General features: G+C 43.2%; 1 protein-coding gene across 1 annotated transcript; it reads left to right on the plus strand.

Annotated features, from left to right (window-relative positions):
* The first annotated feature begins 12,905 nt into the window (after positions 1-12,905).
* Positions 12,906-24,798, plus strand: AKIP1 (A-kinase interacting protein 1). The gene is made up of 6 exons (XM_063118764.1): positions 12,906-13,156; positions 16,794-16,938; positions 19,764-19,847; positions 22,275-22,388; positions 23,528-23,617; positions 24,427-24,798. Exons 2-6 carry the CDS (start codon positions 16,804-16,806, stop codon positions 24,553-24,555), a joined length of 552 nt encoding a protein of 183 aa, XP_062974834.1. The 5' UTR covers positions 12,906-13,156; positions 16,794-16,803; the 3' UTR covers positions 24,556-24,798.
* The last annotated feature ends 497 nt before the right edge of the window (positions 24,799-25,295 follow it).

The following is a 25,295-nucleotide window of genomic DNA, read 5'->3' on the forward strand; positions in this document are numbered from 1 at the left end:
TCATGAGGTTCACCACAGTTTGAATCTGCCCATGGCTAATGGCCTTGACACCACACCATCAGAGTCAGAATAATTCTTTGCCTCCAGCTTTTATCAGAGATCCTAAGCACACTTGGCCCAGTGATTCCAAAGAAAAACAAGCCAAGCAAATCCCAGCTGCAGCAGAGCTATATATGAGCAATTGTGCACAGCGTCCTCTAATGTGCACAACACATTCTGGTTGTGGAATGAATTTAGTCCACAGAATTCTTACAGAATGCCATTTATTTTGGCGCATGACTCATTTAGGGCTTGTACTGAGACTGCGTTGTTATCGCTTCTCTAATAACAGAAAATGGCCCCCACTTGCAGTCATAGTAAGGGCCAAATTACATGTGAGGTTTCTCATGTGTAGGAACAAGCATGCTTCACCCAGCCACTTCTATTTTTCTGAAAAAGCAGCTGTGGAGCGCCAATCTGGATCAAGGCCGCACACTGATTTTGGATTGAAAACCACTTCCTCCTGGTTACTTTTTGCCCTCAAAGGTGCCACTCTCTGCAAAAAGTTACTGACTGACTCAATAAATAGGGAAGAACCAGGGTGAACTGGACTTCAAAGTTCCACTGAATATCCAGAAGGAAGAGAGGGAAAGTGAAAAGGAAAGATGGCATTGTTTAGCACCTTTTCCCAACCTGGCACCCTCCAGGTTACAACTCCCACCATTCTCAGCCATGCTGATTGAAGATGTGGGAGTTATAATCCGAACACATCTGGAAGGTACTAGGTTGGGAAAGGCTGGTTCATTGTGTCACTGTTTGGCCCTTAGAGTAATGTCATCCTACCTATACTTTAACAGCCCTACCTATACTTTAACAGTAAAACTGACCCTACACAGAGTTAACTAAGTGATAAAAAAATCAGTAAAAACTGTTGCTGGGAAAATGTGCAAGCTTTTGAGCTACACAGAACCCTAGATTGAACTATATATACTTCAGTGTTGGTTGAAGTAGTGTTCCATCAACTAAACACTGCATAGCATAAGCTGATCTGATAAAAGATATCTACTTAGCCTGAAATCAACACAGTGGTGCTTCTGTATATATTAAAACACATGTATGCAGAGCTAATGGGACTCTCAGAAGGCAAGATAGCATATACAAATTAAGATGGATGGCATTTCCTGTTCCATTAGTCATTCCCTAATGATATGGCTATTATAAAAAAAATTTTTTACAACTACATAAAATAATAATTAATTTTCTGGCAAGTAAAGGGACCCTAGCTGCTGCCGTGACAAAACCTATTATATGTAACTTTAACTATAAACTGAAGTTCTTCTGTCTCTTGTCTATCCTTGCAATGACTGAAAAAAATGAATAATCATGCAATAGGTATGGCCTGTCACTTCAATTTTACCTACTGGTCCTCCTAATCCAGAAAAGCACAAATATAGCACAATGAAATATTGGGCTCATGTTCTGCTTAAAAGTTGATCTTCTGCACTGGGGAGAAGCTTCACACCCCAAGGGCAGTAACAAACCTGATTTACTTTGGTAGCAGGGATGTAAAGGCTGCAATCCAATATTTAGTTCCCTGGGAGTAAGTCCCCTGGAACACATAACCTGATGGTTATGTGTTACCTCCAGACAGTATCAGAAGCAGTAAGTCTATGCACTCTGTTCCTTCAAACACTGTTACTGACATTATATCCAGGATATGCATTGATATATACTGAAATATCTAAAAGGGCGTTCAGTGATAGGGGAAGTCTGAAAGTAGAAGGAACTGGAACAGTTTGTAGTTTTTCTTTGGGTTTGGGTGACCTGGTTGCTCCTGAGACTGAATGAGGCAAGCACTTGAATACAGTCCAGATTCAAACCAGGACATTTGAATTTTTTCCCACCAAGTGAAACTGCTGGAGAAACTCCCTCAGTTCTTTAGCTGAATCTATCATGGGTCTAGAAAAAGAGTTTTCCCCTCTTTCAGATCCAAATGGCTGCACTCAACAGAGATACCAGATTTACAGTGTACAGGGTGCTTACGTTGAACCACACTTGCCATTTTCATGCTTGTTTGGAGAGATCCTTTTAGAGCTCTTTGCACTCTTATTTATTATTATTATTATTAACCTTAAATAATTCCATATCATTATCAAATGTAGCCACCTCACTGCTCACCCCTAACGCCCTTCCTGAAGGTATTTAAGATCTTCAAGCAGAGGTAGGATGGCTATGTGTCCTCTTTTACAGAGGACACCTCTCTATCTGAATGTTTGCCAAGGACTGTCCTCTGTTTCAAAGCCGTCCTCTATTTGAAAGATTCCAAGTCCAATTTAAAGGCAAAGAACTATCAGAAAGAAGAGCTGAGCCTTGAAATGGCCCATCAAGAGCACCTGGAGCATCAACAGCACCTGCAAGGCACACAGGTCACAAGGCACACTTTCTTCCACATTATCATGGGATGTACTGTATATCTATTTAAATTATAATAATTATTTCTAAATTTGCAGCTATCACATACACGTTTTATGGAAATCAGCATCCTCTTTTGTCTTATTTTTTGATGAGGTGTATCCTCTTTTCTGGAGATTCACAAATGGCTGCCCTAAGTAGAAGCTAGATAGGTATCTCTTGAGGATGTTCTAACTCTGGATTGCCTGCCTTGTGCATGGCCTACAACGCCCCTCCAACTCTATAATTCTATCTCCACATGAGGGCTAACAAATTATGGTTTGGATCTTCATTATGGATATGGGGATGATTTTGCTGAAGTTTCAAAACCCATTTTTTCCTGGTACTGGTTCTATACCTCCAATGTTTGTTTTGTTTTGTTTTTGGAGCAGACTCCTTATTTTCTACTTAGCACTAACCTCCAGAAACAATCCTCCATTCCTATGCAAATCTACAGTTCAATGGCAGAACTCCCAATGCAAAAGAAACTATGGCAGTAGAGAAATAGCTAAATTCAACATGTGCCAACGTTACCCTATGTATGTAGGCAACACTCCGAAGTATTTAAATGCCCAAGTTTTTCAAATATTCTCTATGATCCCTAGACTATTTTGGAAAGAAGAAGAAAAAAGGTTGTGTTGAAGTTTCTCCAGTATATACCCTGTTTCCCCGAAAGACATCCCCCGAAAATAAGACCTACTTCCAGTTTTGCCTCTCGCTGTAATATAAGGCATCCCCCCGAAAATAAGACCTTTTTTTTGTTCAACAATAAATGTGTACCATATTCTTCTTCATGGAAAAATAAGACATCCCCTGAAATAAGACCTAGTGCATCTTTGGGAGCAAAAATTAATATAAGACACTGTCTTATTTTCGGGGAAACAGGGTAGTTAAATACAGTTTAAAATATAAAAATAAAAGTTCACTTTAGTGTCACGCTCAGTCATTTGTAAACCTGCTTAAATAATATCCAGTAAGTCCAGATTCCGCTCATGTAAGGCCGACAGAAAGAATCAAAAGAATTTGACTAGACTTAAAAAAAATAAAAAATAAAAACCTTTCCCAGACGAAGTATTAACGGTGGGAAATAGCGGGGCAAAAACATTGGTATAGAAGCGCCACCTAGCCTTCTACACGAGACAGGACAAGTCGATGTATGGTGAGGGGGAGAGAGATAGAATACTCTCCTTCGCGCCCCGTCTCGAAACTACACTAAGATTCTTCCAAACGAATAGCTGGAAAAAGCTGGCCGAAAGCAAAGCAAACAACGACACAAAAATGAAGGCATGACATCCAAGGGAGCGACAAGGAAACCCAAACGCGTGAAAGATCTGAGACCGCCCCCACCACTACACACACACCTCTCTCTCTGAACTCTACCGAGTTTCCTATTCTCTTCGTACCTAGGTCAACCTATTGTTCTTCCCAGCCAACAGCCGGGCAGTCGCCCGTTCAAATACACAGGCACAGACTCTTTTTCATTCTCTCTCTCGCAGCCAGACCGATCTTGCCTGCGGTGTGGAGAGGAGTGTGAGAGAGAAGCAGCAGCAGCGCTTCTGGCTAAACGCCTCCGTTCGCCCCAAGCCTTCCCGATTCAGGCTGGCTCGCCGCGATTTCTCGGAAGTCAAGCAGGGGCTCCAGCCTGCCCCGCTCCAATCGGCGCGCCCAGCCTCTTCTGCTTACCTACTAGGCTGTTGCCCTGCGCCGAAGGAAGGCAGATGTGGGGATTCCAGCTGTTGCCGCGCGCTGGACGGCGCCTCCAGGCGCCCGGCTCTCTTCCCACGGCCAGATGCAGCTCTCTCTCTCGCGCGCGCGCGCTCTTTTGCTCCCCTCTCTTTTCTTTTCTTCTTTTCGTTTCTTATTTTAGGGGGAGGGGGGAGACAGAAAGAGACGCCGAGAACTCGTCGAAGACAGGAAGTGGGGACGGCGAGGAGGGCCGGCAGCGTATGCGGGAGATTAATGGAAATCCGCGCCCAACAAAGAGCCTTGCGCCCCCGGGGCGAGCTGGCTTCTGCTGCCGGGAGCTCGCCCGCTGCTGCGGCCAAGGCGGCGAGGAGCGCTACTGGGCAGGCTTTCCAAAGAGGGGAGCCATGGACATCTCCAGACCTCGACGCCCCCCCCTTTCCCTCCCCGCACGCCCCACGCTCACTTCCTCTCCCCTCCAGCCTCTGGTCCCAAGAAGACGTGGGACGGGCGGTTCGCTCTAGCAGTCCTCCCGTCTGAACAAGGGGGAAGGGTCTGCCTGCTCATTGCAGTCGCTTTTAAAGTGTCGTTGCTTCGAAGCGGATCTCCTGATGGAGGGTCATCAGTCGTGTCTAGAAGCCAAACTGAAAGGCAAGCTTGCGTTTTACAAGGAGCAGGAGAAAATGCTCTTTTTCGATCCCCCCCCCCCGGATAAATGAGGAGCATCTGGTTCCGATCACTAGAAAAGTGGGTTTCTTCTTTGGCGTGAAAACTGTGAAAGCTTCCCGGCGGATTGGCGTGTGTGTGTGTGTGTGTGCGCGCGCGCTCGCGTCTGTCGGCAGCTTTGAACTTTCTTTTCCCGTCCCATCACTTATCGTCTGGGGGTGCGTGATTCCCACCACCATCACTACAAAGACGAGCTCCGGTTCTCACAATCTGGCAACCACCCACACACCAGGCTAATCAGTTCTTTAACTGCTAGACTGCTCTATCTCATATAGATTACTATGAAGCCAGGCATCTTTTGGTCATGCTCCAGTGTGGCCAAGTTATAGGGTGAGAAAATGCAAAGCAAAGAGATGGAGGAGAACCCGTTACTATCTCTTTAGCCCTAAGCACTAGGCTTTTAAAAATGAGAAGTGAGCATCTTGGCTTTCTCACTAGTATCTCAGATCAGCCCTAAAATGCCACAGATTAAAGCATATAAACTTTAAGCCTCTCTCTCTCTCTCTCTCTCTCTCTCTCTCTCTCTCTCTCTCTCTCATATACACACACACACTGGTTTATGTGGTCAGTTACCCTGAGGAACAGATATTATTCAGGAACCAATAATTAATAAAGGACCCAGATTATCTCCTTGATCACACACAAAAATTGAAAATCAGAGACCGAAGCAAAGGTGTTGGTACATTATGATGACTAAGGTGCAATCCTATGCAAGTGTAGACAAAAAAGGGTTCTCAATTCCCAGCATGACCCAGCCAACCATGGGGCATGCTGAGAGTTGGAGGACATTTTTTGTTTAAATATGCATAGGATAGTGTTCCTAAATGTCACCACCACCACCACCACCCAAAAAAAACACCAAAGCCCATATTCAATCAAATATTAATGCCATTATAATCACCAATCACAAGTACCTTGCCAAATTCTAGTTAGGGAAACAGTCAAATTCCACTCAGGAAAACAGACTTATGCATGCACACACACAAAGACAATAAACACACTGTGCTTGCATACAAAATGGCAGTTTTTGTATGATGTGCTGTTCATAACTGGGGCAGTGGGCTGGCACAATCCTCACTGTATCCTGTTATCTGCCACTGTTATTCTGGGCTCATCTTTCTACCATACTTTCCACCATGATTGGTCTGCCTGGCTGGCGTTCATCTCACAGAGGTCATCTTCATGGTCATTTTCTGCCCTTCTTTTTATCGTGGTCATTTTCTGCCCTTCTTTTTTCAAACATCCCCCTTTCTCCTTCCCTTTCATGCAAAGTTTGTCCCTTTATATGCACCACAAATGATACCTCACTAAATTCTTCTAATTTCTTTCAAAATCTGAGTATTTCACTATACCAGAACAAGGCTGCTTCACAAATCCTGCATACTCCCCAACATTTTACAAATGAAAACAGAGACACCTTTGGGTGTTTCCAACGTCACTATTCTATCACCAATGATTGCTGCTTGACCACATGAACACCCCCTCCACTCACACTGGATGTTTTCCTTACAGTGAATGTTTTCTCTGAAATTGGCTGTCCTGCATACAACCATACAAGAATGCTGAACAGAATATATATCAATCTCACATTGGTGCTGGCTGTACTTCTTACAGAAAACACTTGCAACTTACAAAAGTTTAGCAACATTTACTGCTTGGAAAGACAGTTATTGGTGTGTGGGAGCAGAATGGAAGCTGGTGCATGCTTTGGCGTGAATATCCACACTGATATACTTTGCTCAAAAAAGAGGGGAAAATATCTCCAAATTTTCTCCCAAAGTCAAAATAGGAATGAAAAAGGTTGTTGGTGGTGGTGATGGGTGATTTACCAAAGAAAAAAGAAAAAAAAGCAGGCCACATCAAACTTACTGGAACATGTAGCAGTATATGGATACATCAGCAAATTTAGTGTTACTCTTTGGGGAAAATGTTTCAACCATTTCCCAAGCTTGCAATTCCAGGAGAAAAGCACACCTACGTAGGGGACACACAGAGATTCATGCCAGGGCACAAAGGGACTTTCAGCAGGTGTCATTTGTATGCAGGCAGCACCTGGTGAAATTCCCTCTTCATCACAACTGTTAAAGCTGCAGGAGCCCTGCCCTCTTGACCAGATACAAAAGAAGGCAGAGCTCCTGCAGCTTTAACTGTTGTGATGAAGAGGTAATTTCACCAGGTGTTGCATGCATACAAATGAAACCTGTTAAAATTCCCTTTTCTCTGTGACTGTTAAGGATACAGGAGCCCTGACCTCCTTTTCCTATGGTCACCCTACTTCAGAGAAAAAACTACTGAAACTACTGGGAATTCCAAGTAAGCATGCATAAAATTGGTCATTACAGTATTTCAGAATACCAATTGTGATAGGAACACTTATCACCTATAGAAACAAAATAAATCAAAAGATATATGAATACAGGGAAGATCTTTGGGTTTCAATGGAGCAACCTAAACGTACACACAAAGATTTGTCCAAAAATGGCTGTCAAAATGCTTTCAAAAACCAAGTTCTTTTAGGGGACCTTCCTTCCACAAGGGTTTGCATTATAATAAATATTTCAACAGAGGTTCTGTTTTTAACATCAGGTGTTCTGAATTGAATCCTATTTTGGCAACTAGTTAAACATGGTCTTGTGCTTTGCAGAATTTGGGTCTTGGCTGACCATATTTCTCCCCTCCCTCAAGCAAGACAGGAAATTGCTGTTTATTATAGAATAAATCTCTGGCAAACAGCTGGCTGCTGCTCTAATGAAGCAACTAGGGTACGTTGATAATAAAATGTAAACAGAAAGTGGGTCATATTCTTTGCTTATTAGGAAGATTACAAATGATACTAATGAAGACCCCAGGTTGCCTGATTGTATGTTGCAGCTTCAGTTCATGGTGTGTGTGTGTGTAATAATAATAATAATAATAATAATAATAATAATAATAATAATAATACTATCCCAGTTTTCTCTTTTCCATTAATAATCTAGCGTTGCTTCCAATACAAGAGGGAAGCTTCAATCTAATTCCCCCACAAAAGGCTTCATTCTGGCATTGAGATGAATCACAGCAAAATAACTGATGAATTGATCCATACCTGGCATCATCAGAGATGAAATTGAGCAATCAATAATCAGAAGATTTGTCTAGGGTCAATGGAGCTGAGGAGGGACATCAGAACTGGGGAGGATAACAAGAGAAGGAGTAGCCAGGAGACTATCCGAGGAAAGGGTATGTTAGAGCAAGTGCCATCATTACCTGTATTCAAACAATGATCTGGAAAGAAGTCCTGAGTCCTCAGAGGTGGGGTTAGCCTGAAACCGTCACCAGAGAATACAGTCTCCTGCAAATCATGCCTCCTGACTGCCTTTCATGTCCCAGCAGCTTCCCATTGAAAAACAGTTGTTTTCAATACTATTGATTACTATACGTAACCATTGTGAGTGAATATCACTTAAAACTGGGATGGGGAAGCTGTGACCTTCCAGCTGTTCTCGGACTCTAACTTCCATGTGTCCCAGGCCTGGAGCATGGTCAATGGTAATGGGGATTGTAGTTCACCAACCTCTGGACATGATAACAGGCTGGCCAGAATAAGCATATTATACCTGCATTGAAAGAGCTTCATTGGCTCCCAGATTGTTTCCAGACAAAATTCAGAATGCTGGTTTTAACCTTTAGAGCCCTTCTCATATAAACTTATCTTGCAGGTGACATTATCTTCAAAATTCCTTCTCTGGGCACTCTTACCTGTGGAGGTAGATGGGTAGCTACTTTCTGGGTATGGGATCACATTATGGAACCCTCCACCAAAGGAGTTCCATCTGGGACTTCGATTATCCTTCAGGTGCCAGACAAAGTTGGGCTTTTGGTGGTACATTGATTTCTTGGGCTGATCTATCCTGTAAGAACATAAATCATGCACATCTCTTATCCATATCCAAAATGTGGCAGGTAAAGGATAACAAACAAGCTTCAGTTAAACTTTGCTTTGTGGGGTGGCATGGACCTTGCATCAGCTCTCTAATTTCATTTAATCCAGGTGAGTTAATAGATGTCCTGAATCGATGATTGAGCAGGTTAATGGACTGGATGAGAGCCAATAAATTGAAGTTCAATCCAGACCAGACAGAAGTACTGTTAGTGAATAGTTCATTTGGCCATTTGAGTAGTATTCACCCTGTTCTGAAGAGGTTTGTGCAGTTTGGGGTGCTCCTGCATCTATCACTGTCACTTGAGATGCAGGTGGCCAAGTTTAGGCTGAAGTACCAGCCATGAGCCTATCTGGACAGAGATAGCCTGGTGACAATTATCCATGCTCTAGTAACGTCCCAGTCAGATTACTTCAATGTGTTGAAGGTGGTTGAAGAGGGTTTGTAAACATCTATTAGTTCAAAATGCAACAGTAAATGGGCATTTTATTGTCCTTCTCTGGGATCAAATCTGTGGATTGGCTTTATACTCTGCTCACATTCAGTTACTTGCAGGGATTTCTTGTCTTTTGACTAGCCAGACCCCCATGGCAGCCATTATATGACTAGCCACATCCTCTGTGGGAACAATTTTGTGCGGGTGGCCACAGCATTTTCTCAAATTCCAAATGTGCCCACAGGTCCAAAAAGGTTGGGGACATCTGCATTAGACCCCCTCCCTCTCTACTTCTGTGTGCTCAATGGCTGTCAACATTCTATTGTCAGGCATTTTAAAATAATATTTAAATGTCTTTTCTTTTAATTCACAAACCACAGCTGGCCCATGAGGATGTAGGGGCCACTTCTTTATGTGTGAGTGGCCCCATTTCACCTCTAAACCAATAAGGACTCAACCATCTGTGTTTACCATTGGAGGGAATGACTGCTCTAGATAGTAACACTCCACTGATCACACCTTCGTAATCCAGCAAGAAGCCTTGCATGTGTAGGTCCCAGCCTTCTGAGGGACAGAATAAAAGCTTGTCTGCTTCTCATAAAAGGCAATGCCAGGTCAAGTAGTTCTGCAGTGCACTGCATTACACAGTCAGCAGTTTGAAAAGGACCAGACAACAGAATTGCTGACAGTGTGGATTGTTATGCAGGGATGCAAGTCCTTGCAAGATGGGGCAGAGATGTACTTTCACAGTCAAAGGAGCCTGTTGTTAACTAAAGGAAATTGTTCTTGGAGAAAGAGTTGTCTGTCTTAGCACTCTTCAAATATGATAGCACTCTTCAAATACTTGAAAGTTTGTTACATAGAGAAGGGCCCAGATCTCTTCTCGATCATCCCAGAGTGCAGGACATGGAATAATGGGCTAAAGTTACAGGAAGCCAGATTCCGGCTGGACATCAGGAAAAACAGTATGACAATGGAACCAGTTACCTATGGAGGTTGTGGGCTCTCCCACACTAGAGGCATTCAAGAGGCAGCTGGACAACCATCTGTCAGGGATGCTTTAAGGTGGATTCCCACACTGAGCAAGGGGTTGGACTCGATGGCCCTTCCTACTCTACTATTCTATGATTCTGTTCTATGATACCATGGAAAATCTATAGATTTCACAGGTTCTGGTAAATATAATCCTGTTTAAAAGCATCAGGAAAACCTAGTATGACAGTATATTTGGAAGCAGCACTAAGGGCCCAATTTTGATAGGCGGCAAATCTAATAATAATAATAAAAATTATTTCTTACCCACCTCTCCATTTTGATCAAGGCAGGGAACAACAGTAAATACAAAATACATAAAACTGAATTAAAACATAATATACATTGTTAAAACATCCTAAAATTCCGTTGGATAGGCCTGCCGGAAAAGCTCAGTCTTTATAGCATTCTTGAATGCTAATAAACTGTTAAGTTGACGAGTCTCCTCTGGCAGACCATTCCACAGTCTGGGAGCAGCAGAAGAGAAGATCCTCTGGGTAACAGTTGTCAGCCTAACTTTGACTGACTGAAGTAGATTCTTCCTAGAGGACCTAACTGTGCGGGACGCTTTATACAGGAGAAGGCGATCCTGCAGGTAGCCTGGACCCAAACCATGTAGGGCTTTAAAGGTGATAACCAACACTTTATACTTCGCCTGGAAACTAATTGGCAGCCAGTGAAGAGATTTTAAAAATGGTGTAATGCGGTCATCCCTAGGTGTACCGGTGACCAGCCTGGCTGCCATATTTTTAACTAGCTGAAGTTTCCAGACTAGGCACAAAGGTAACCCTATGTAGAGTGCATTGCAGAAGTTGGTGCACTACTGTCTTTAGGTCTTCCAACTCTAGGAAGGGGCACAGCTGGCATAATCAACTGAAGCTTAACAAGCCATCTATGATTTCCAACTTGGGTGTGCTAATATCCTCTTATAATTCTGACATACAGTTCTACCAGTTGAAACCTATGGTGTTCCAGCCAATGAAGCCTGTACAAACAGAATGGGGATAAGGCAGTTATAGTTGCGAGTGTACTAATTGTTATCAGTATAGCTCATGAATCTTATTTCTATTTGCATAATCAATCTTATTTCCACAACACAATTCTACATGTATCCATATACTATATGTATCCATACGAACTGCCCAAGTCCGAGCCTGCTTCCACATGATCTCCCTTGCTAAATTGGGTTCAAGAGATTTAATGAGAACGTTGGTTATTGGGTGGTTTAAAAATACAGTATATAAAAATAAATATATTTGTTTATATATTTATTGACTGCAGTGCATTGCACAACACCCAAAGTTAAACTGCTGATAACCGAACATGGCCTTTCACAGTTCACAATAGTATTTATTTATCAACCAATACTCATCTCTTTTGTCAAGTCTATGGCTCTGGCCAGGTATTGCCTCAGGTACAGTCTTGGTGGGGGGGCATAGCAATAAGAAGTGGTGGTGATGAGCTCCTTCTTGTCTAAGTTCATCAGTATAGTATTGGGTGGAGTTACACATGATCTATCACCTAATTTGTTTATTTATTTTGTTTATTGCACTTGTATACTGCCCCATAGCCGAAGCTCTCTGGGTGGTTCATAGAATAGTAGAGTTGGAAGGGGCCTATAAGGCCATCGAGTCCAACCCCCTGCTTTAAGGAATCCACCTTAAAGCATAAGATCAAAACACTTAAAAACAATATACAAAAATTAAAAACCACAAAAACATGCCGTGGATGACATATTGGTTAAAGGGACAGCTACAGGGGCCACTTCAAAAGTTGGCAATCCCACTTATGGTGCATTCTTATATATGTCTGCTTAGAAGTAAGTGCAATTGAGTTCAATGGGCCTTAGTCCCAGCTAACTGTATGTAAGTCTCCCTTATTTCTTAGAAACCATATTTAGAATTGTAGCCGCCTTAGTTGATCGAACGGCACCGGAATCAATCGAGGACTCGGCTTTAGATTACTTATTTCCCTCCTTTTGTTTGGGTTTGGTTCAACGAAACAATAAAAAAGTTTCTATTTGTTACTGGAGGTGTGCTGCTACATTTCCACTCCCCACTCTCCTCCTTTGGAGATGACAGCAGCCACCAGAGATGCAATAGCGCTTGCAATCCTCCTAAACAGCACACAGGAAATAAGGCTCACCTATCACTGTGGAAGTTACCTCCGAGTAAACATGCATAGGGCGGCACTGGAAATATGGGAATCGGCACCTGTGCACCCCGCCCCGAGAGGATTGGAGCAATGCCAAGCGCCTCCCTTGCCTGTGTGCCCCATTTTCCCGCAGGCCTTCCTGAAATAAGTTCGAGGCTGCCGTCTAAGCACAAGCGCAACAGGGGCCCTGTGCAGCTTTACTCAGAAGCAAGTCCGGCTAAGCTCAATGGGTCTAACTCCCAAGTAAGTGTGCGTAGGACTGCAGCTCGATGCCGGCTCCAGAAATAGTGCCCCGCTGACTTAAATGTGACGGATTATTACAGAATGAGCACTGCCTAGGTTTACAGCCCCGAAAACCGCGCCTGTTTACTCAGAAGTAAGCCTCACGGCGTTCAATGGAACTTCACTCCCCAAGTCGGCGAGAGTTGGAATTGCCGCCTTAAGGAGAGGTCAGCTTCCGAGAGGAAGAAGGCGGGCCGTGACGCACGCCCACTGTGACGCGGCGATTCGCCGTTCCACGAAAAGACGCCTCCTCCACCCCCGAAAAGCGGCTCCGCTCGTGTGGTTAGAAGTTCTGAAAGAATTAGCGGCAACCAGCGGCAGCCGGGTTTTGTGACGTCAGCTGCTTCTCCATCAATAAATGGCGCTTTAAGGGAAGCGGCTCCCTCGCTTGAAAAGATGGGCTGGATTTTCCAGCCAAGGCGGCCCTGAAAGGCAGCGGGCGGTCGCGCTTTTCCCTGGGCTTCAACTTTCCGTGCCAACTTCTGAAGTTACGGTGAGTTCTGTAAACCGCCAGTAGGGGGCGTATGTGTGCCTTTTGAGTGGAGGTGGCTTAAGGCTCTAGTCCTTTACGAGGACTTTGCTCATTAATTCCACCGCGCTCTGCCCTTCCCCCACTTGGTGTAAGTTTTGGGATGCGACTTTCGTTGGTTGGCCCTAGGGAGCCATGCATCTGGTGTGCCCTTTGTTGGATAATTAGACAAACTATAAAGCAGCGAAGTTGCTTCTCTGCTTCAGGGCTTCTGTCGCTTGGAAACGGGATCTGGTTAGGATGACGTACACATTTATCTTCTGAAACCATAAGGGCTAGCAATATATCTTTAAAAGAAAAAAGAAAGCTGTGTGACTAGTGCATCAGGGTGGGAGTCTTGCAGATCTGAGTACAAAGTCTGAATAGCTGGTCTCTGCCAAGTGTCTATAATAAGTTTTGGAAACTTCTGTTTAAAAGTTTCAAGCTGCTGTTCTGGTTAAAGCTGTAGAATTTCTTTACCTTATGAGATAATTGGTACTCCCTTGGATGTTTGTGAATGCCAGCCAGGTGATTTTGTTTGCAGAGGGAATAAAGAATTCTGGGGTGGGGGCAGATGGCCCACAACATCTGCTTCACTGCGAACACTAGCTCTGCTACACCACTGGCTGTCATTCCAACAATGTTGTGAGGGAGGCTAGGCTGAGCAAATATGACTGACCCAACATTACCCTGTGACCATCATGAGTAAGGGTAGAAGTAGAGGAGTCTGCAACCTTTATGAGTTGATGGTCACATCTGGGATTTTGAGGCTGAGTTTGGATGACATATTAGGCAAAGGAGGGGGTAAAAACATACTCACCGTTCGTTATTATTCTCCTGGTACTCCTCACACAACATGTTGCCCCTCTCCCTGTCGCATAGCTGAAAGTCCCACCATCCTTCTGGGCACTCCACCCTTCCTCAGTCTTCCTGGCCGCATCCTATCAGACATTGCGAGTTCTGCCGGCTATATAGGAGCAGCAGGGGTGTTTTCGGCCTCTCCTGCTGGAGAACTCTATGGCCAATGGAATCGTGCATCTCCGAACAACATCTTAATCAATTGATTATTTGATAAGCAATGGAGCAGCCAGTTGTTTTTCTCCATTGCTTAAAATGGCGAAATAGCGTACTCTTGGTTGTGTATGCGTTGTGTGTCCCCCCCATGACACAATGAATTTGACCAACAGTTGCCTCCTTCCCCCTCCCCCCATTGATTATCATGTCGTCCGAACCCACCCTGAGTGTTGCATGTGCTTTTACAAAATGGCTGCTGGAGGGCTTGCCTATTTATAAAATGGCTACCAGGGTGGACATGGCTGCTCATTTCCTAGAAGGCAAAATGGTGGGACTAAAAGAAAAGTAACTTGTCCAAGAGCAGAAGTACAATGTAAAGATGTGGTCTGAGCTCCAAAACACAAACCCACTCTTTTAACCCCCACCCCCAAAAGATGGTGCTGGATAGCAACAGCTCACTCTGCAGGCATGCCACTTCCCAGTTTAAATAAATAAATAAAAATTGAAGAAATACAATAAAAATCAGGAGAGGAAGGGAGTCTGGTGGGTGCCGAGGGAGTTGTCTGTGGCTGCGTTAGTGCTCATAGGCACCAAGTTGGAGACTCTAGATTCTAGAATAAGACATGGAACCACTTTCATTTCATGATTCTGATTTGCTCTCTCTTCCTTTGCAATGTGTAGTAAATTACAGTGTGCGACTTCATTACATTGTTCACCTTCTCATTCCTGCCTTCTCATTGCTGGTGGTCACACTCAGTGTGCACTACCAACATAATGCCATGGAGTATATTGTAGTTCACCTTGCAAAGAAATGGAGGAGCAGCAGCTCTGTATCCCTCAAAACATCCAGTTCTGCCTTGAGTGGGGTATTTGAATCCAGCTCTTCTAGATCCGCCTACACTGTGTCCACTTTGCTACACTAGCTCTCAAACCAAGTGTGCACAGTGTAATAGACTTCAAAGCTTTACAGATATGAAACTGCTGGGGATTTTTTATGAGAATTCAAAAGTGCCCATTACTTCTGACACCTCTTTTCAATATCAGTCTTAGCTCTGCAATGTGTAAGCCTCAGACAACATGGCTAGTGATTCTGAGAGTTGTAATCAAAAACATCTGGAAGGTGCCAGATTACTTACCGCTGGTTACCTACAGATTACCTACTTTAGCATGGGACCACCTTGTCTTCACTGCCATTGGCCTTATTGGAACGTAACACTAAACTATGGCCTAGCATTACACAAACAAGCCCTGCTCTCTTCCTTGGTATAGGTGCAAGGAGGAAATGGGAAGGTTTTCCTTCAATATTCAATTACCTGCTATTTAGTATTATGTGTGAACTTGGACACTACAGTTAATTTTAACTATGGTTTAGGAAAACAAGCTAACTTCACACCCCAGAGTTTGAAGCTGGCTTGTTTCCCTAAACCATAGTTAAGATTAATCACATTTAGGTTCAGGTGTACCACTAAACTATGATTAATTGAAAATGGAAGCAATAATTTTCAGTTTGAGGGCTGCACCAGAGGGGAGGTTGTGTGCCTGAGTACAGGGCTCATTTCTATAATGCTAAAACATAGCTTAGCATTGCATCTGAACTAGGCTGTTTATCAGCTGTTCTTTTCTTCCTCACCTCTGTTTCTTGACTGTTTGCTATGGGGAGAGCTAGTGAGGGGGCATGTGGAAGCTGCTTCTTCTCTTTCTTACCATTGTTGCTCACCTACTCTGGCTCAACCACTCTGGGCTAGAGAGAAAGGGCAGGTGAGGTGAACTAGTAGGAATAGTAAGGAAGAGCAATTACATGAATCAGGGGGGCCTTATCAGTGAAACCCCCGCAGAGTTGTGGACCTTGCCAGGTGCCCATCCATACCAGCCTCTGATGCCAGTCCTGTGGAGAGCTGTAGTAAAGAAACCTGTGTCTGACACAGGTTGACACGTAATAGCAACCCAGAGTACAGGTTGAGAATGCGTTATTGAATTGTGGGTTGTTGTTGAATCCTGGGTTGTAGTTACATGTGAACCCTGAACTATGGTTTAACTATAGTAAGGTAACCATGAACAACCCAGAGGACATAACCCAACAACAAACCATGAGTGCAGAGTTTGCACATAATAACAACTCACAATTCAACCCATACCCTGGGTTGTTGTATAATGTGTGAACTGGGCCAGTGACCTCCCCCTTGCATCTGTAGCCCTAAGAAAACTCTATGTAACAGTTCTTAAAGGAAAGAGCTTCCAGAGTTAGAAGACTGGATTTGGTGCAGACTTACACCTTGGTACTTCTTCATTTCCAAGGACTTGAGCCAGTTCTACACCAAGCAGTATATAACACTTTGAAAACAATTTGAAAACTGTATGTTCAATGTGCCCTGGGCCCAAACAGTTGTTAAAACTGTTATAAACTGTCATAAAGTAGTAGTGTAGATCCTGCCTTGGAAACAATCCAGATGCCATTTGTATAAGCAGAACTGTACAAAGCAAATGGGCTGGACCACTTTTGGGAATCTAAAAACTACTAGGAGTTACTAGAGAGATGGGAATGCCTCATTCATTATTGTTTGTGACTTTCTCTGAACAAATTTGCTGGTTTGTTTGTTTTTTAATTCAGAACACAAGAAATGGAGTCCCGTGCCCTAAGTGTGAACCATCGCATGCAGCGCACAGCAACTCTTGCTCGGGAGGTTCTGGAGCGTGCAAAAACACGGAAATTGAACTGGCCGATGCCTACTGCACTCCAAAGGAGGACCTTTCAGGTAAGAGTTTTAACAAGCAGCTCTCATGGTTGGGGTCAAGTACTTTAAATTTGCGGAAGGGGCTCATTCAAGGAAGGAGAGAACTCCCTGCCTCACTATCAAGTCACGCAAGGATAGTGGGGGGCTGCTTTAAAAAGGTATCACAAGGAGCAGCTAGAGCTTTTGGGTGTCTACTGCGTGGCTATTGGTTAAAACTGCCAATGCCTGAAGAGCCAAATATCTCTGGGCTGCAGATGCATAGCGAGCCAAATGCTGCTGGCAGTGCCTGTGCTTTTCTTGCTGTGTGGCTTTGGGAGCAAGGGAAGGGCCATAGCTCAGTGGTGGAGCAAATGCTTTGGAGGCACAAGAGCCAGATCTACACCAAGCAGGATATAACACTTTGAAAATGGCATATAGAATGTGTCTTGGGCCCAAACAGCTGTCAAAACTAGTACAAACTGTTATACAGCAGGAATTTAGATTCTACCAACGTCTCAGGTTCGATCTCTGGCATCTTCTGATAGGCTGGAAGAATTCCTGCTGGAAATCCTGGACAGCCATTGGTGCTAGTCAGGGCTGGCAATATTGGGCTAGATGGACCAAGGCCGCTTCCTGTGGCTTCAGCCTCAGTGCAGACCTATAGATTCCCAGCTTTCCTCGCTCTGGCCATTCTGTGCCTTTTTACATAGCAAGGTGGCGACAGACAGCCTGCTGCCCTTAGATGTTTTAGACTGCAATTCCCATAATGCCTAACCCTTGGCCAGGGACGATAGGAGTGGCAGTCCAAAATGTCTGACGGGCACTACCTTGCTTACCCCTGCAGCAAGATATTGTCTGTTCTACCCTATATCTTGCAAGCTTGTCTGTATGATGGACTAGGGTAAGTAATTGGCTCATAACAAAGATCACTAAATATAATTGTTATTCTAGATACTTTCGTTTTTCAAAGGCCCACCCCACATGTAGTACACATGAGATTGTCCCATGTACTGTTTGTCTTGTCTTCCACCTGCTACCTTTCTACCCACACATTCTTTCCTGAATAGACACAACATTATTTCTGGTAACCTTGAACTGTGAATAAGATGGAAAATATCAAATAAAAAAAATGGTAGAAAAGTGTTCATTGTGTATGTTAAAGGGGCGCATATTTAATTCACATCAAAGTGAATTAAATCTGAAGCAGCAGAAATGGAGAGGAAAGCAAAATTGGCAAACAGAACTAAATAAAACACAGGTGGTAGTATCCAATATTCCCTGTGCATTAATGGGACCTACAGCAAGCACAATGGGAACCTAGTGGTTCCTGAAGCAATAAAAAAAATGAATGAAAACACTAATTTTCAGAATAATGCCGGTCAGCAGAGCTTGCAGAACGGAGCTCTGTTGGGTTGTCCCATTTCAGAAATGAATGTTTTTATTCAGTTCCAGAGTTTCTTTAGGAAGCATTAGTTCTATTGTGCTCATGGTGAGTCCCGTGAGCACAATGGAACTAGCGTAGATGCAGTGGTAGTATTGAATACTGCCTCTTACCTATGTTGGAACTGCATTTTATGGGGCCCTACATGCAGGGAATTATATCCTCTCTCTCACTCCTAATCTTCATAGGCCACAATCCTACGGAATTAGAGTACACCCCATTGAACACTGTTGGACTTGGTTTTGAATAGTCATGCACAGTCAGTGTGGGTTGTTGCTGAACTATGAGTTAGCATGTTGTCTGAACCCAGGACATTTTCTGCGGGGTGGCTTCTTAACCATGCAGTGTGGCTTATTTTTTTTGAAAAAGCCGCCTTGAGAACTCATGATTTGTTGAATGGATTGTTCAGGATGGTTAACAAGCCACACTGCATGGTTAACAAGCCACCTTGGAGAAAATATCCTGGGTTTGGACAACTTGCTAACCCATGGTTCAACAAATAACATCACGGTTCAACAAACAATGCCACAGTTCAGCAAAGAACCCAAATTCAACTACTTAGTTTGGGTTAGCATGTTGTGTGAACCCAGCCACTCTGCAAGATGATTTGATGCAATGAGGTCATATAGTTTGCTTCTTTCACTGAAGATACAAATATGATCTGTTGTGTTTTTCTCATTTGCTCTTGGACAAACGGACACTAAGAAACAATCTTGATTCAGTGTAACTGACTTTATCTTGGGGGTCATCTTAGGCCATGGCTCCCTGTACACTAACATGTTAAACTTGTTGATCAGTTTGGCCTAGTCATCCCACCCAGGGGACAGTTGATTTATTGGCAGTTTATATGGTGTTGGGACTGGAAAGGGTAATAATTTGGGGGTATATGTACTGCAATGCCTTTTGAGACCCAGCTGGCTTATTGTGGTGTAAGGTTTCATCAACAATAGCCTTTCATTGGCTGCATGAAGTGGTCTGAGAAGATAATCATTAATGGCAGCCTTCTGCCTCACTTTTCACTTTGTATAAAAATGACTCTTTAGCCAGAGTAAGGTGTTGCTCGGAAGCCTTTCCCTCCTCTCTCTCTCTCTCTCTCTCTCTCTGTATATGTATAGTGTGAACACACTGTTCAGCCATCATGAAACAGAACTTTTCCACAACTCTCAGGGCCAAACAAGACATTACTGTAAATCCATATCTAGCAGCAACGACAATTTCATTTTTACTCTAGAGTAAAATGAAAACAGAAATAGCTGTTAGGTATGGATTTAAAGTAATGTCTCTTTCGGCCCTAAATATTCAGTTTCCTTGGTTACCTAACGCTTCATAATTACCTGTAAGATAATGCATTCCCCTTTTGTCCGTACATTCCTGGGGGAGAGGAGGGCAGTTCATAGTGACAAAACATTTTGTTTCATCAAAACAGGAAGGGGATGATGAAGATGCATATCTTGCTGCTACTTTTGCTTCAGTTGCTGAACACATGGGCCGTATCTCAGCAGAATGTGAGGTAAGCGGCCTTGAAGTGGAAGCAATGGCTCTTGTGCTGGGACTCCTATATAAAGAGCGTCATCATACAGGCGGAAACTGCATTTGCTCACCATTGCTTCTCTGCCCACACATTTGTCTCTCAACGTGCATGTGGCTCATTCAGTGGGCTATTTTGATTGCGTTGCTTCTCCTGCACACAGCAGAAGATAACATCAACTTCTGTCTTTAAAATAAGTCAGACTTGGTGGGGTGTTTTTTGTGGTGCGAACAAGGGTAGAAGGAGTGGGAGGCATGCGGGAGACAGATGACGTCATTAGAGGGACCTGCAAAAATCCGTGAGTGCCCAGTAATGAGCGTGCAATAAAACACTCATCTGATGAAACTCAAAAACTAAATGGGTTGTATCCAGACTCCTTCCATTGGTAGAGGAGACTGAGGTCCCCTGGAGACCCCTGCTGGAGGAAGAAGGGAGGAGCAATTTTGCCAATTCCCCCTGTGTCACCTCTCATGCTGTTGTGAATGGTTCCCCAACTCTTTGGGACAGATTTTTGGGAGGTACAAGGGCTGCAGAAGAAAGGAGCTATTGGTGAACATTGCCTACTCCTCTTCCACTGTTCGGACTGTGACCCATGAGCTGAGTTAGGCTCACAGGAATGCTGGATCCAACCCAATGATAGTTACTAAGGTGTTATGATAAGTGATTTTTAAAATTTTATTTTGACATATTCATGCTAGAGTCAAGGAGGGGGTGTTAAGAAGCCATGCTGAGCACTGTAGACCTACCATCCCCTTTGCCTTGGGTTTCAGAGATTTTGCCATGTGTTCACCATACACTTTCAAGTCATAGACTGGGTTTGTACAATCAACAGGCAATTAATGAATTTGTTAACTACATTTTGCACGCTGAGTGAATTTGCGTAAAAACCCTTCGCCATGTGGCTTGTTGTGCAAACTCAGCCAGGATGGCTTGTTGCCATAAACCCATGGGCTGTTGTAGTGTTCTGAGTAATCCATTACCCACATTAACAAGCCACTTTGGCCGAGTTTGTGCGACATGATGAGCTGTGCTTCTGAGGGTAATTATGTGAATTTCTACGGCACACGTGGTGTACTTAACAAGCCACCAAGGTTTGTTAAACTGCCTGCTGATAGTGTAAACTAGCTTTATATCTAGACATAATTTATGTTTGTGCTTTTCTTTTCTTTGCATGTTTGAGCTTGATGGGTTGTATTGGACATGACTGTAGGAATGAATTCCCTCTCCCTGCAGGCCCTTGCAGGCCCTCAAATGGGTTGGAGGATCCTCTGGAGCACATTTAGGGGGCACAGGGAAAAGGGGAATTCCTGTTGCATGAGCTGACTTCTACTCGTGTGCAATGGATGGAGCTCCCTTCTGCACTTCTTCCATTACTCCAACACTCCCAAGTGCTAGCTATAAGGGCAAGTGATTAGTGTGGACCAAGGGTTGGATCTGGATTTAGACATACCTTAGAGTAGGCCCATTGATAGCAATGGTTAGTCACAGTTTAGGCCCATTAGTTTTAATGGGTCTACTCTAAGTATGCCACTCTGATTTCAACCCCAAATATAAATCTGGAGAGATGGCTGGGACTTCCCATCGCCAGTAGAGAAACTCCATAGAGTAGAATACAATAAGCATGGCTAGTGAGTCTGTTTACAGAAACGAAAAGCAAACTTCTGGTCTAACAAAATTCTTCCCCATTTGCACCTCTGTAGTCAGCAGGTGGCAGCAAAGACTTAACTAGAAATTTTTGAGCATGGAGTAGGGATGTACAAGAATTTAGTTTCTTTTCACAAAACATGTCCTATTTGTAATCCCAAAGGCAAGTGAGGGTGCTTTTTTGAGAACAGTTCACGAATTCTTGAATTTGAAAGTGCACATTTTTGAAAAATATGCACAGAAATGCACACTCCCCATTTAAAATGTGTACCTTTTCCTGTTTGAACAAGCTGGAAAACAGGCTGGAAACAGGAGTGAGCCAAAATGAGTTTTGAAGTGGTTTTGGGAGAATTTAGTTGAGGACGAAAATCACTAGGAGGAACTTGCTTGCATTTTTATGGGACATGGTCCACTCCTTACATCCTTTCCTAATCTGGTGCCCTCCAGATGTGTTGGACAAAAATCCCAGCAGCCCTCAGCCAGGCTGGCTGGGGTTGCTGGGAGTTGTAGTCCAAGATATCTAGTGGGCACCAATTGGGAAAGGCCCGTGTGTGTGTGTGTGTGTGTGTGTGTGTGTGTGTGTGTGTGTGTGTGTGTGTGTGTGTGTACACACACACACACACACACACACACAGAGAAAGAAAGATTTTGAATGAAAAGGTGAACCTTGAGGGTTTGTTTGCAGTCCTACATAATATTTTAAGGAAATCCTTTATTTAGTCATGTTTGTACTTGCCTTAATAATCCTGTCCAACTCTCTTGTAGAACTACTATTGCTGTGTGCCCCCATTTCAATTCAAAGAGTATGAAGTTGCACATATTTTTAGATATCACGGCAGGCAAGCCTCTGAAGACTTGCTAAAAGCATTTGAAAATGAGGTAAATGTACAGATTTTTTTTCTTTTAAAACCAAGACAACTTACTGAAAGTAATCTCTTGTGGTGTTCCCCTTTCCGTTGTCCTTTCTGTCAGTCTTCAAAATAACATAGCACTTCAGAAAAGACTCAAGAATTTTCCAACACTCCCTGCTCCATAGAGGTGTTTTGTTATCTGTATGGACATCCTCCTACTATACGTCCTACTCTTATTTTTATTTTATTTATTTATTTAAGGATTTTTATGCCGCCATTCAGCCAAAAAAGGCTCTCATGGCGGCTTACAAAAGTCTTTCTTGACAGTCCCTGCCCACAGGCTTACAATCTAAAAGACATGACAAAAAAGGAAAGGGGATTGGGAGGGAGGAGGAGGAGGGGGAAAAGGAAAGCAAATTCAGGCACTACAATCTTAGTTGGAAAGTTCAGCAGCTACAGGTGACAGCAGGAGGGAGGGGGCTCTCAGCTGGAGCTGGACCCAGGCACAGTGGAGAGGTGCCCGGCCGCCGCTTCCTCCCTCACCGGTGGCCTCTGCAGAGACAGTTGGTAGCAGGAGGGAGGGGGCTCTCAGCTGGAGCTCTTAACACATTGGAGGGACCCAGGTTGGATACAATTCCCATCATTCCCCAGCCAGCATTATTCCCATCTTTCCCCAGCCAATCTTGCTGGTTGGGGATGATAGGATTTATAGTCAACACTTTGGGAAAGCACCAGGTCAAGAAAGGCTGTTTTGGAATTATTAAGGCTCTGAGAACCAAGTTCACATGAATAGTAACTGTCTTTCTCTGGAGGCTTTTGGTTGTTTGTTACTAAATGTAGTCAGAGCTTTAATTTCATGTTTTATTCCTGTTCTTGTTTACTCCAATTGTCCTTGTTTTTATTTTTTTATCCATTCGATTTTTATACTACCCAATTCCTAAGGCTCTGAGCATTTCACAATTAAAATCATAAAACACAGCACATCAAAACATAATATAAAGCTCTAAAACTTAAAAAAAATATATGTAAAACCAAAGTAAACCCAGCAGCAGTTACAGTCCAGGAAAACCTGTGTAAAAAGATGTGTTTTCAGGATGTGTTAAAAGGATATTCCATTTTCCACCTCCTAAACATGGTTACTTTCAACACAAAATCTTTTATCTCTAGGAAAGTAAAGCTGGTCCAATAGTAGAAGAACCCGGATGTCCCGATGCAGAATCATCTGCACTGGTTCCGGTTAAGATCTCTAAACCAAAAGCAAGTATCAGTTCTCTTAATATTTGAAGACCTCTGTGTCATCATGCTCCTTTAAAAACATTGGCCCTGTTCAGAAGACACCTTAAACCATAGCTTTAACCATGGTGAATAAGGCAAAAAGCCTTACTCACCATGGTTAAAGCCATGGTTTAAGGTGTAAGGTGTCTTCTGAACAAGGCCAACATCTTACATGGGCTTTTTTCTATGGGTTATGTTGAACTGGGTGTTTGCAGGCAGAATGGACACTACCGGTGAAATGGATTCCCTTTCCCCTCTGCACCTTCCCCACCCACCCAACCTATTCCATTGGGTTGGGTGTGCAGGAGGAGGAGAGGAAGGTGAAGTCTGCTCACATGATGTTTGTTGAAACCTAAGGTAGGATAAATATCATAAAGCCTAGTGAATGCACCCTTTTTAAAAAAATTAGGAACTTAATATAAAGGTGCTTGGTTACACAAAGAAGTGGAATGTGTGGTGAAATTGAAATAAAACCAGGTATATTTTAAATGGAGCAATCCACAAATGCACTCACCAGGGCGACCACTCTTCCCAGCCATGGGAAGCCCCCAGGCCCACTTCCCCAACAAGTATCTCTTGCATATCAACATAATTCTTTTTAGCAACAATATCATCCTGTTGTAAATGTTTTTATGGGTTTTGAAGCTGCATCTCTATATTCATGTACATCTGTACTATGGTTTTAAAAATAAGGTAGATAATTGCTACCCAAAGAGTTAAATGAACAGCTTCAGCTGGTAAATATCAGCTTTCTCTCTGGAAGAATATTGACCTGCAAGTTTTACACACAGGATATCTGCATTGAAGTTTCTCCGGGCACTTACACAGTCTCTGCAACTTCATATGAAGACAGAATCAAACAAACGCATCTGGTACAGATTCAGTCAGGACAAAGTGTAAATTTGACTTTTGATTTATGAATTTTTCCTAATCGAGGTAACAGATGAAGTAGATTTCAATGACTTAAGTGTCTTTTAATACATTGTCTTCTCAGGCTATATGGCTTGAGCATTTGACTATGCTTTACCCTATCTGTATATAAGTGTCTGAAACTTTGTTCAAATTTGCCTCAACCTGAATCATGTAGATGTATTTTCACTTTTATGTTGTGCAATCCCCTGTAAGCAATAAACTTGAAGTGTAAATGTTGCTGTTTTAAAGAACGTATTTATGTTTGTAATCTGGTAGAAGTTATTGAAATGGAAAGTACAGAGCAAAAAATGAAGTTTTCCTTTTTGCTACAACGTACCAAATACAACAAAAATGCACCAGAGCTATTAAGTGTCTGATGGCCAAGTCTGATGGCTCTAGTCTAGAGCACCTTGACTTGGTTCAGTGGGAATCACGACATCCCTTTTTTGTGACCTAGTTGGTCCCAAAGTTCAAGGAACTTATAAGTGTGGTAGGAAAATTTCTTGTAAACAATGCAACTTATATAAACCACACACATATGCACACACTGTGTGTGTGTGAGAGGATATTTTTTAAGAACTGTTAATGACATTCCATTATTAAATTTAATGTGTTTTTGTTTAATGCTGGATTTACAACTAGAATTGCTGTCTGGTCACTTAAAAGCAAGCACAACCTTCAACTATGATTTACTGTAGCCTTCCCCAACCTGGTGCTCCCCAGATGTGTTGGACTACAACTCCCAAAA

This window comes from Elgaria multicarinata, chromosome 2 (assembly GCF_023053635.1).
Source record: "Elgaria multicarinata webbii isolate HBS135686 ecotype San Diego chromosome 2, rElgMul1.1.pri, whole genome shotgun sequence".
NCBI lineage: Eukaryota > Metazoa > Chordata > Lepidosauria > Squamata > Anguidae > Elgaria > Elgaria multicarinata.

Excerpts from the sequence above, each read along its gene's own strand:
- AKIP1 (XM_063118764.1), top strand. The coding sequence starts at position 16,804 with ATGGAGTCCCGTGCCCTAAGTGTGAACCATCGCATGCAGCGCACAGCA. Across the intron at positions 19,848-22,274 it reads GTATCTCAGCAGAATGTGAG|AACTACTATTGCTGTGTGCC; the intron begins GTAAGCGGCCTT and ends ACTCTCTTGTAG. Across the intron at positions 23,618-24,426 it reads TTAAGATCTCTAAACCAAAA|GATATCTGCATTGAAGTTTC; the intron begins GCAAGTATCAGT and ends TTTTACACACAG.